General features: G+C 38.8%; 1 protein-coding gene across 1 annotated transcript; it reads left to right on the forward strand.

The window, feature by feature from the left end:
* The first annotated feature begins 8,653 nt into the window (after positions 1–8,653).
* LOC108043803 (protein terminus) lies at positions 8,654–10,127 on the forward strand. Its single transcript, XM_017122614.2, has one exon. The coding sequence runs from the start codon at positions 8,816–8,818 to the stop codon at positions 10,100–10,102; it is 1,287 nt and encodes a 428-aa protein (XP_016978103.1). The 5' UTR covers positions 8,654–8,815; the 3' UTR covers positions 10,103–10,127.
* Positions 10,128–13,231: the final 3,104 nt, after the last annotated feature.

Below are 13,231 nucleotides of genomic sequence, written 5' to 3' on the forward strand. Positions count from 1 at the left end.
TATGTGTGTTGGCGCTGGCAACTTTCTAATGGAGACTCTCGCATCTTTCCCACTTCGTCGGACAGTGCCGAAAAGTTTGCGGTGTCCGGAAAATTGGGGTCGCCATGCGCTACACGTGTCTCAAGATTGAAGAGTGAAGTTCGACACAATTTGCCCACTAGATTGTAATTGGTTTTGCGGTGGATGCCTCGCTTGCAGATGAAACCCGATGGTTAAACGTAACACGAGTTGGCAATTACGAAAACTCAATTTGAAGGTAACTAATCGGTTATTCGAGAAATGCATGTAAAAAGCACGCACAAGATGGAATCTTAATAAAATTTGTGGAGAAGCTGGTTTAATACATCGAGCCCTAACAGCAAACAATTCGTAAATGACAGTTTACAAAATTTTTGTTTTAATGACAATAAGAACAGAATGATATTCACAGTTGCAAGCAAAACTTTAAAATTTAACGTTCAATACTATCTTTTTGAGATTAAATTATCAACAATGTATAAAAAAACACAACAGTAGTATCATTTGCCAAAGAAGCAATAAGAATTAATACTACTATTAAATATTAAATATAAAAATATTTCATTCAATTAAAAACCTGAATTAAAGCTTGTAATGTTTTAAATTTAAAATGTAAAACAGGGTCATAGACCCTATTTATGAAACCGCACCAGTAATTGCTTAAACTTCGCTTTAATGACTTAGACCGCGTATGACCTTTGACTTGGGAATATTTCAGCCATTTCCCCCTGCTTCTAGTCCCTTCACCCCCGCTTCTCCTTTAATCAACCGCCATAATTTTGTATGGCACACCCTCAAATGGAAAATGCACACTGAACACCGTCACACAGGTCCCCCGAAACATTTAAATGCCATTTCAATTACGCGCTCTATCCCAACAGAATTTGCGCAAACCGAAAAACCCCTTTACCTCTTAACCCTCTATTATTCGCGGGGCCAAAAGCTTCCGCTTCGTTAGTGCAACGTTTACGCACAAATTAACACGCTGGCAACTGGAACTTTTTGAAAACCAGGGTGACTGCGAAGCACAAACGACAAAGGGCTGCAAAACACACACAGACCGACTGAAGAGCGGTTGGATAAAAACAAAAAACATAATTTCAATTTTAATGAGCAGCAGCAGTTGGGAAATTATTCGGAAAAATTGCGTAACATAAAAATGAATTTCTATTATTTCTTGGAATGCAGCAGAAGCAGCAGACATTCCCCGGTGAATGGATTTCCACATCACGTTGCATATGTGCCAGAGCCACTGGAATGCATTTGCATTAATACCGGAGTCCTAAGTGCATGCTGATGCCAGTGGAATGGGAAATAACGAGGATATATACGGGAAATGGCAGAAGAAGTGGCACCCAGTCTAGTTTGAAGCCCCCATAAATACACCCGTTCTTCAGCATTCATAATTTTCTATTTACCACTTGGTTATGCCGAAAGGCTTATTGGCATTCGTGCCTCCTTCTCTTTTATAGAGGATGAAAATTCCCCTATTTTCATTTTTTTGCTAACTGCTTTAGGTAACGGACACTTTTGGTATTGAATAAGTATGCAAGCCGAAAAACAACTAAAGCTCTTAAAAACTCTTAAAAACTTAAATTTTTTATTCAAAATACGAGAAATTATTAAACACAATTATAAACTAGGATTTTTTGAAAATTATACATAAATGTATAAAACTCCAAAATACTACAAGTATTTAAACAAACTCCTTTAAAGAGGAAAATTATTTAAATTTAAAGACAGCACCACAGATAAGAAAAAAGTTAGTATGCTGAACTTTGTACGATAACATAAATCGTTCAATTCAATTTATTCTTCACTTTGAAACATACACTTAAAAAAAGTTAAAAAGAACTAAAACAACACAACCAAATTAATTAGGATATATTGAAATTCTCACTGAAATTCCAATCCAATCAATCTATCCTACATAGCCATTGGTTGCCCCACCTCACTAAATTCAGTAAGTTCAAAAATTTCATAATCAACATTTTTCTACCCTAGAAAGGCAGATGCACACCCACTTTTCCGCTGGCACTTTTCCTGCGTGCAACTCCCCAAAGCTTTTTGGCTTAAAATGTTAATTGGACGCTGAAATGTTAAATTAGTAAAAGGCAAAGCGGGACAGAAAAGAGGGGTGCTGGAAAAAATCCCAGAAAAATGTAAGCCCCAGTCCACCCACAGCAGTTATGAAAAATGTCAGTTGGATGCCAGCCAACGAGGGGGAGGGGGTGGGCGACATCGGGACTTCCGGTACAGTGGGACCGAAGAGGCACCCTCAACTCCCATTTTATTATGCATAAATTATGAAATTACGCAGAAAATAAATAAAAGCCCACCGCCACCCAATTTAATGCCGTGTTGGCAGACTCGTTCTTTGTCTAGGCCGAGTTCCATGTGGCAGCCACAAACAGTGATGACAACTTCGCTTTTTTTGTTAAATAAAAATGTGCATTTTTTTACACAAAGATATAATACTATCAGAAGGATACGTGCGCAAAAACATTTATTATTATTTATTATTCAAAGATTAAAGATTAAGTGTCTTATAAATTTGTTATTTAATCATTTTTCTTTTATTTTTGAATAACTTGTTTGAATTGAATTTGGCATCACTAGCCACCCAGAGGGGTCCTTTTTGCCAGGCCAAAGGAAAGAATTATTAAGCCATTTACGTGCCTTTGTTTTAATTTGCTGCATTTTGCAATTTGAACTGTGATTTTGAGTGATGTCTGCGGGGGCGAGTTAATCTTGATTCCGGTTGAGGCTGATGGCATTTCTGGGCAGGTGGTTTAAGCACCTGTCAGCCGGTTGCGAAGGCTGTAAACTGTTCGAAAGTCATTAAGTGGCTTACGCCTGAATTAAACGCGTCATGCCCAGGCGAAATTTCATTGATTGCGTATACGAACTGTGGGCAGAATTTGCGGTGCGGTCAACTAATGGAGGAGTGCGTTTGAAAGTCATAAGTCAAAGGGAATCTGTGTGAATCTGTGTCATACAGCCATTTGTTTAGGACGAGGGAACTTGCTAAAATTTTGTATTAATATAAAGACAACGATTTTGTTTATAAAAAAAATCGTATTAAAGAACGCTTACATTACATTGATTAAACCAATTTAAATCGCCATTTTTTATTTACATCAGACAGGCAATGTTTCATGAGAATGGTTATCGTAAAAGGTGAAAATGACAGGGAATACTAAAGACAGCATCATCACATCAATGGAAATTAAAGTCAAACAATTTCAATTTGATTTTACCATCAACTTTTCAGCAGCAGAACGTGCGAATCGTAAATGAATTTTACGATTGATCGAATTTTCCAATTTAATGGGAGAATAAAATGCAAAAAACGGCCGGGAAATACGAGAGTTCTATTAATGAAAGGCAGCGCCGGTAAAATTGAAATCCCAGTCTTAGAAGGATTAAGGATTTATTAAGCAATGCATTTCGCTGAAAGCTCACAGAAAAGGAAGTCGGAAACCGGATGAAAAAGCTACGTTGCTCAAACAGTTAAGCAAATGAAAAGCAACTCAAGATAAAGTAATCAATGAGTTTTTTATAGGAAAAAACTCAAACGAGCAGCTAAACTGATTTTAGATGAGCTAAAAAATGATGATAAAGACAAGAAAGATGAAAGGAAAAACTGAAACAAGATTTTCAAGGTGTCTGAAAATTAATGACTAAATTTCGCTGCAGCTCCTAGATGAAGAAAGAAGATGTTGAAAAAAGTTCCCAAGAAAAGTTGATGGAAATGTCAATGAGATATTTAAAACCATGTCTTTCTATGACACTACAATTTCGCTTGATTTTATGCATAACTTTGTGAGGGGGAATGAAGAACAATTTCTGCAAAATGTATGCATCAGGGATTTGCATGAAAACAAGCATCTGCCAAATATTTAAACAACCAGCCATAAGTGCAGACAACTTTATCAGCAAAGCAACAATAAAAACACTTGGGCAGCTGGTCAGCCACTCATATGAAATTCATTTCAATTAAATGCAATAAATTAAATATAAATCCAGCACAGACTATCTAGCCATATGCCTCTGCAGCATGACCCCCAAAAATGTTGCATAATTAATTAGCAAAGCATGTGGCGAGAGAACAAGGTCAACACCAGAATTCATTTCGTTTACAAAGACTGCACATTATGCAGAAAATAAGATGCGAACTTAAGTATCAGATAGTTTTTAATTAATGAGGGCCGGTTCTTCAATACCTCAAAAACATATGTTTATTATAGTAAAACATATGTATTGGTTTAGTGGATTGAAATTCTGAAGAGTTTAATTGTGAAAACCATTTTTTGTTATGTTTATTATTATTATTATTATTTTAATAAAAACGAGGCAGATTGTTTACTTAAAAATATAAATTTTTTGTTAGGGTTAACAGAGTCATTACAGCATGTAGTAAAAGACTTAGCAAGAAACTGTAAGTTTACTACTGTTTAACATAATACGTTCAACATTAAAAAAAATTTTTCAATATATGAAAAAGAAATTTTTAATTGTAGAAAGTATTATTTGTATTGTATTATTTCACACTTATATTACTTGGGCTCATTTAAAATTTTGTTGTGACAGTCTTATTTATGTAAGCCTATTTAATAGCAAGAAAAAAAAAATTTCTTGTTTCCAAATGAATCTAACATTATTTAAAAATTTTCCTACGACCGTCTGCTTTTTAAAACTCCTTGCATTCCAACACACCCATTAACACCCTCTAAAAACCACCCACGCGATTTGCTTACAAAGCTCTCAAGTGCGCTAAAGAGTTCTGAACGGCATTTTTGGTCCTTTGCCATGCGAATACGAGAATACGAACCCACAAGTGGCATCTCATTGGTATCCATCTAATGACATCCAGCTAGCAGCTGTCAAACAAGGATGATGACTACGAGTGACTCAATCTTTGACTGACAGCCAACAGAATTCTAAAGCATTTTAATTGCTGTCTCAACTGGCGCTGCTGGCTCAGCTTTAGTCGTAGCTATAGCTTTAGCTTTTGCCCGATGCATGCGGAATGAAAGGGCATTAATATGATGACCTTGCACTCAGTCAGTTGGAAAGTGAAAGTGAATGGGGGTGAATGGGGGTGCTGGCTGCCGGCTGAAAAGCGAATTTGCATAATTTGCATGCAGCGGGGATGCGATGCAATTGCACTCAAACCAAGCATGGAATTTAGTTGTTAGCGAAACTTGCTGACAAATTGTGGCCCAGTCAACACCTCAAATCCCAGACCCGCCCACAGTTTTAGCCATATTCCGTAGTTTTCCCTTGCACTTTACGTCTGTGCGGCGTCTGTGGGGATTTCTGGCTAAAAGGACGAAGGAGGCTAAAAAGGACGACGGAGGCTAAAAGGATGAGGGCGGCTAAAGAACGTCGACAATGTTGGCGACGACGCTGTGTTGACGACTTTTACCATTGAGACAGCCAAAGTTTTTATGGCAATTTTCATCAGAGCCAGACACTTGAAGTGGGTCCCCATCCTCGCTGTTGGCAGTTGCATGAATACGCAAATTTTAACATAAATTGCAACCAAGTTACACTTTTTCTTTCATTCGCATTTCCCCCATAGGCCCAGCTTGAATAAAGTGGAAAAGTTTTCATCGAAAAAACACATAATATGAAAATAAAATGCCACAACTTAAACTATGTACTGTAAAATGCAGCTTAACGCAGGAATAATAAAATCTAGAAAACAAGTTCACAACATTTAGTGTGAGAAGCTTTTCACTTAAGTTTCTTGCTCCAAAAAATTAACTTATGAATTAAGAAAATATATTATACATTTGTTTGTCTTTGCGTTCATATCGCTTTACATTTTTAGAAGAATTCATCAATTCAGTTGACTAAAAGCAGCAGCACGAATTCACAATAAATCATCAAATTAAAACACTAACCAAAAAAGTGTTTCAAAGCTTTCTAGTTATTCAATTGTGTTCTAATGATGACAATAATTATGAATTTATATATTTAAACTTAAGCTGGATATACATTACCAAAAAGTTAAAAAAATTAAAGTCTTTTGTGAGAGTGAATATGGAAATGTTTTGGTTCCAAGAATTCAGCTGTAAGAAATTTAATATGCAACTGGAATCCAACTCAACAGTTTATGACTCAATTAGCATTATTCATGCTGTTGCCACTCGAATTGGTCTCTACCCTTCTGGCATCGTTTTTTCTTTCCAATGTGTGAAAATGCACCAAAAGAAAGCAAACTATCAAAAGCTCAATATGTGTACAGGACACTTGTTTCAGATCCTGTGGCCAGACAGCTCTAAAATGGAGCTGGTGAAGATACAAAATATGAGGAAAACTCGGAAAATGTCAACACACAGCCATGGCAGAAAAGGAGGAAGGCAAGCCGAATGCACAGATTTCATGCAGCTCAATTTTGCAGGATTTACCGGATCGCCAGGACCTCAGACTTGGACAGGTGTCCTGCCTCACCCATTAGACGACCCTTAGCTGAGCTTTTAAGCAGCATGCCTGGAGGGACTTTACTCGATGGGCGAAAGATTGGAACTAGTATGACCCGGATACGCATGGTGTGAGTACGGGTCGATATACCATAGTCTCCGACATCCATCCATATCCGTTGGGCATCCGGGTGTCCGGTTGATTGCTCATCAGCTTCGACTGGCGTTTGGCTTTCAGTTTCACACTGTTGCAGAGCAAATAACATTTTTACAGTCGCTCTTTGATTTGATTTTGAGTGCAAACCTGATGGATGCGGATTGATCATTGCCCCACGGCTATGGCACCGGTGTCGGTTCGAAGTCAGCACTTTGGTTGCAACTTTGCGGCAATTTTTATTTACCATTGGCAATCCTTTTTGCCATACTTCTTGGGGGTTCACTGAATTTTCGCCAGCGCCATGGCTCCCATCCCCTTGTCCTGCATCAGACTTAATTAAGTTTTTGTCCTGGCCCCGCCGTTGTCTATGTTGCTGCTCTGTGGCATTGTTTACATGCCAGCCAAATGCACAAGCTGCAACAAAAAAAATCACAAAAATATAAAAATAAATAAAAGCTGAAAAGTTGAAAATGTGCAACAAAGTACGGGGCACAATTTATAGGGTGCCGAGTTATGAAGGTTCTTTGAATTTTAAAAGTGTTGGAATAATTTGTATATCTAAAAAGCAAACTTTGTGTAAAAAACATCATATCTTTTAAAATGCCTCATAAAAAATGTTGTATTAAATCATAAAAAACAATTTATTTATTTATTACTTCAAGCTTAATTTTTCAAAAACCATCGGCATTGAAAATAAGCTTCTAGGGAAACAAAATTACTTAAATTCTGTGAAAAAGAAAGCAAATTAGATACTGAAAAATAAATAAATGAGAAAATGATTGTCAATAGATGTTAAATAAAATTGTATCCAATTCTTTTCTGTCGTTTATACCTTATTTCCAAGAACACAATAACAAAGAATAGATAAAATAAATTCCCATTAAAAATGCTGTGCAACGAAAGCTTGACGAATGAGTGGAGAACGGGCCAAACTTGGTTAAATAATCATTGTCTACTTTCGCTTTAAGCACCTTCTAATTGCCTTTGTTAATTTGCGAGCATATTTCACTGGGAAGTGGCTTTAAATCGCACAGAGTGGGGAAAACTCTGTGCGGAGGTAACCGAAACCGCGACCAAAACCTAAACCAAAGCGGACAATGAAGCGTGAAAAGCGGAAACGGAAATAAAGCGACTGCAGTGGGACTGACTCCAGAGCTCCAGATCCTGTGGCAGGACATCGCCACCGCCATTGTCACGTCACTTGCCACGCGGTGGTCATTGTCCAGTGTCCCTTCTCCACAGGCCATTGTGCACTTGGTTTTTCCGCGGAGGCAGTGACAACATGGAAAGACTCAAAGAAGCGGATGGAGGCGTTTCCCTGGGGCTCCACCGTACGGTCTGCCCTGCGTTTGACTGCTGCAATTTGCACGCAGTGGTGGCGCCGTTTGTTTATTCTCTCTATTGGTTGATCCTTTTGCCTTTGGTCACTTGAGTGAGCTGAAGATGTACGGCTATTTGCAGAGGCGACTTTAAGAAAGATAGACTAGTTGAAACCTTGTTAACTAAACAATAAAAGGAGAATTTATAAGAAGGAAAGAAAGATTCGCCTAAAAGGTATGCAATTAATATATTCCTAATCGTTTTGATTAATTAGTTACATTTTTTATAAAAGATGTAAGTCTACGTCCTTTATTAAAACAATTGTTTAAGTGTGTTCTAAAGTACCTATTTTACCCTATAATTCTACTTATTTCCAAATAAATATATCTTACATGACCAACATATTATAATTTCCCAGTTGTACAGTACCTAGATCTTGAGTAAAGTAAAGCGAAAATCAGATTTTCCTAATCTAGCTTAGTTACCTTACAACTTTTATGATAACGCAGCTGTTGCTGATCCTAATAATTAGCACACCCTACGTGTCATAAACAGATTAGGGAATTTGAATATCCCACATGCAGATGTTATGCCACCCAAAGGCTGCACGATACCTGCGACAGGTAAAGACTTCAACTACCTGTTACCCTTTGGCTATAGTTTGTATATAAGCCCTGCCGATGTGGTTGAAATTATCATTCAGCTACTGAATCTTGTCCTAGACACATCTCAGTATTTCTAAAACAATTGTGAAGAACAATCAGTTATCAATTATCAGCATACAAAAATCCTCAACAGCAGATTCCAACTCAGAAATAGGCAATCTAAAGATTTGCTACCTATACAAACTTTGAAATATCCTCAAGTTTAAAAAATCTTAACCATAACCATGTACGACGACGAGCCAATCTCCAGCTTTGTGTTTTCCAACGAGGAGACGACGCAGACCTTCCACCACCAGTGGTTCGCCCAGGGTGAGTTGCACGAGTGCGCCACCTGCTTCAGCTCCATCCACGCAGATGAGCCACCATCCCAGCACTGGCTGCGTGGAGGAGAAGCATCCCAGGGCCTGCAGCTCACCAAGCAGCAGCAGGCTGTCCTGGACATCATCGAGGCCCGCCAGATCGAGACCTTCTTCTTCTGCGACGAGAGCTCCAAGGACAAGCTGGACCACTTCATGGGGGAGACCTGTGCCCGGGGAGTGCCCGAGCTGCTCCGCTGGATGTTCCAGAACAACACCGTGGCCGTGGAGTTCAGCCTGGCTTGCTATGTGAACTCCATGGACCAGGTGCTGATCTTCCAGAGCGGTTCCCTGCGGGTGGACCACCACTACGACGTGGACGAGTGCGTGGGAGTGGTCTACGAGATGCTGATGCAGAGGATCGAGAACTATCTCCACTGCAGCAGTGAATACGGGATGGCCGAGTGCAGCATCACCAGATTGAAGGTTCAGGTCAAGAGGATTCGGGTGGATGCGGAAAGCCAGCCGGCGGAGTCAGCCCTCTTTGCACTGCCCCTGCAGCTGAAACAGGATGAGGGTCTGTCCACCAAATCCACATCCACCACCAGCGAATCGGAATTGGCCAGCCTGCGCTCCGCCTACCTGAAGCACTTCCGCGAATGCAACGGCTACTTCCCGCCCAACATGCGGGTCAATCTCTACGGACTGCAGCAGTGCAAGACCACCAAGGAGCTGTATGTGGTGCCCTATCATGTCAGCGAAACCCTTCAGCAGCTGCCCAACAAGAACTTCCTCATCCTGAACAACATAATGGGGCAGTTCCAGCGGCTGCACGAGCTCTCCACCCCCGTGAAGTCCCTCGAAAGGGACCAGCTCAGCTCGCCACTGAGGGAACTCCACTGCCGGAGGTGTCGCACCCAGTTCTCGCGGAGCAGCAAACTGCACATCCACGAGAAGCTGCGCTGCGGCCAGGACTTCTCCGTGGACAGCATGCACGCGGACATCGTGGAGATCTACGAGCAGTGCCTGCCCATCTCGAGGAGCGTCTTCCAGTATGCCTGCTACGGCATCACCAAGCCCAAGACCGTGATGCGGAAGGGCCAGTTCGTGCCCATCGAGTGCGACTGGCGCAGCGAGAGCTCCGTGAAGGTCCAGCACGGACCCTGTGTCGTCATCAGCAACGCCCAGCACAGCAGTCCCTGTAAATTCTATTAATAAATAAATACAGTTTAAGCAAGAATAACATTTTTTATTTTTTGGGGGCGGGAAAGTAGTTCAAATAATTATAGATTGAACAATATTACAACTTTTGGGAAGGATGGTGTTTATTTTGGGCCAAAACAAAAGCAACCCATCCGTTGGGCAACAAAACTTATAAACACCTCCCTTTATCATTTGTAGTATTCTTAAATATGACTATTTTTCATAATAATTTAAATTGGCCCATAAAATGTGAAAACTGGCACTTTGTTAAAACGAATCTCCTTACTTGACCCCAAATCAGTTTAGGTCTTAAGCTTAATCAATAAATAAACAATTTAAGAAGCTTCCGTAAAAATTGCCAGAATAATTAGAGATATTCTCGCATCCGTTAATTTAAGCTTCGAAAACGATGAAGAGAAATGTTACAAATGCACAGCAAAACAAAGTCAAACAAAACCGTTTTCCGCGAATCACCCACACATCGCACCACAAGCCATTTATTGCGGTTTAATTCGCGTGGCTAAGAGCCAAAAAAAAGATAGATGGAAAAGTCAAAACTAACAGCTTTTCCTCTTTCGGCCAGTTGCTAATTAGTCAGCGGTTTTGAAGAAGGAAGGAAAAATGGGAGAAATCCTTTAATTTGATAGCATTGGACATTTGCCTTTGATATTTGAGAGCTTTATGAAATAAAATTGTTACAGAGATTTTTTTGCAAATAAAAAAATCATATTGAAATCATAAAACAGAAAACGGTTAGTCGTGAGCTGTAACGTCACAAAAAGTTTTAGTTGTTAAAGACGTATAATCTAAATATTTTGTTATCATTTTTCAAATATTTCTAAAAAGGCTCAAAAATTTAAGGAAATTTATATAAAACTAATTATTTGTTCAGCTGTAAAATACTGAAATACTGATAGTCCGTGCAGCAACAGAACACATTTCCCCCAGGGACAAACCCAAGTGTCACAACACGTAAGTCAACACGTGGAAATTGGATTATTAGAGCGGCGCGTGTGTACACACGGCACAATGGCAGACGAAGGATCCGGCAAATTGGACTGGAAGTAGTCCAAGACGACGGCCAATGTCGATTGGGCAACCAACGAGGCACAAAACAAGCATTCGAGGAATGCGGGCCCATTTAAAATTCAACAGAGAGCAAGAAGTCCAGGACGAAGCAGCCTTGGAATGCGCTTTAAGGAGCATCCATAATTCAGTGAGCAGCCAGCAGGTGGGAAAGTTGGAGGACAGCCTGAACAAGTAAATTGTAGTCGGAGTCCTTGGATTTGTGCAATGGATTGATGTTGATATGTGTATAGCTTATAGTTTTGGTGAATCAATTGTTTAGCTGTCGTTCGAAGGATAGAATATGCGACTAAATTTCACTAGTATCGGGGGACCGAAAATAATCTTTAATTGCGACTTTTATTTTAAAAATACCAAAAACTCGATTAAATGTGACATAACAAAAAAAAAGACAAATAAATGAACATGTCATAGTTTGAGTAAAATGAAATTAACACAGTAGAAGAACTTTAACATAAGATATTTACACAATGTAATATCGTCAAAAACTTTTAAAAGATATGACATAAATAAGTTTCTTTCTTGTAAAGGGTACTATTAAAACTATAGTGTATGCTTTCTATCAGGAACTATAGCCTCAAAGTTACGACAGTAATCAGAATCATGTAGAACTCATAAAAACCAACCAAGTTTTGGCTAGACATTGCTCTTTGTTTTGATTGCCCAGACGGCAATCGCAAAGACAGCATGTGCAAAATACAGCCATTTGGAGGCTTCGGTCTTTAAATTTAAAGCCAATTCTCAAAAGGCCGAGCCTGTCAGATCGCATATCGCAAATCGATTTTTCTTTCTCGGTTATGTTTTGGTTATAAATTACACAGCGAAATGACATGTCGCCCCTCGTCAAAATCGCCGGCGCTTAATAAATCGTGTGCAATTTACGCTTGCCCATTTTTGCACTCTGCGTGAGACTCATTATGGCCGTCACGCCCTAATCCCAAAGCGTTGTAATAATAATTCAAATACGGCGGCACATTAGTTCCGCCATTTTGAGCAGCCAGTGTACAATAAACGATGGGCCAACAGGTTGTGACAAGTGGATTTGGTTGAGACCGGAGGCTTTTACTATTTGTAGACACTTCATAAATGTCGGCCAAAGTTATTAAATGGGTATTTCAATCGCACATGGAAAAAATATAATGGAAACTAAGCTTTCTGAAATTAAAAAAAATAGTCTAAAACAAATAATTTATACAAACAAATTAGATTTGAATTTTTTCATTACAAGACATAGATGTTTAGATATAAAAAGATAAAGATTGTTTTTCTGTTCTTTTGAATTTAAGTCGGTTATAATTCTAAGTGCACAGCAGAATGATTGATAGTCATGGGAGAAAGGGGAAAAGGGCCCACTCTGAATCGGAAGACATGATCCCATAAAACGTTTTCGGCAAAATGTTCATCAAGTAGCCATACAATAAATAATAGAACAGTCAGAAACATTTGATGGAGAACCATAAAAATGCAGCTCAACCAAAAAGAAGTAAAGAAGACTACACCAGCTCATTCAAATTGTAGCCATGTACACATAAAGAGCAGACAAAAGACATAAAGTAAATGAAGCGGCACACGAAATGTAGACTTCAGATGAGTAGTGGCAACTCCCAGACGATGTGACGAGTATTTTCATTCTATTTCCATTTGCACATTCTCGTAACTCAGTTGCCATTCAAAGGCAAAGGCAGTGCCGCAGTCGAAATCGAAATCAATTGTAACACACAATGAAAACAGTTTTCCTACACAATGAATGCTTACCACACACACTGGGATTTTCTCAGCACTCTACACTTGAAATAAGATTCGTAATAAATTAGTGAAAAATAAACTTGTTAAGAATTAAAAAAAAACTCCTATTGAATAAATCAAAGATTTCTTAGTGACTCAATAGCTTAATAATTCAAAAAAAGTTTGTATTCAGAAATAATTGCTTTTCCTAATTAATATACAAGATTAAATTGAACTAATACAAATTAAAACAAAATTTGGTATTTGGTTATAATATAGTTTTAGGAATTTTTTAAAAACAAAAATAAATTTGGTAGAGCCACTAAAAAT

The sequence above is a fragment of the Drosophila rhopaloa genome, unplaced genomic scaffold (genome assembly GCF_018152115.1).
Source record: "Drosophila rhopaloa isolate 14029-0021.01 unplaced genomic scaffold, ASM1815211v1 contig_163, whole genome shotgun sequence".
In the NCBI taxonomy this organism is placed as follows: Eukaryota; Metazoa; Arthropoda; class Insecta; order Diptera; family Drosophilidae; genus Drosophila; species Drosophila rhopaloa.

Excerpts from the sequence above, each read along its gene's own strand:
- LOC108043803 (XM_017122614.2), top strand. The coding sequence starts at position 8,816 with ATGTACGACGACGAGCCAATCTCCAGCTTTGTGTTTTCCAACGAGGAG.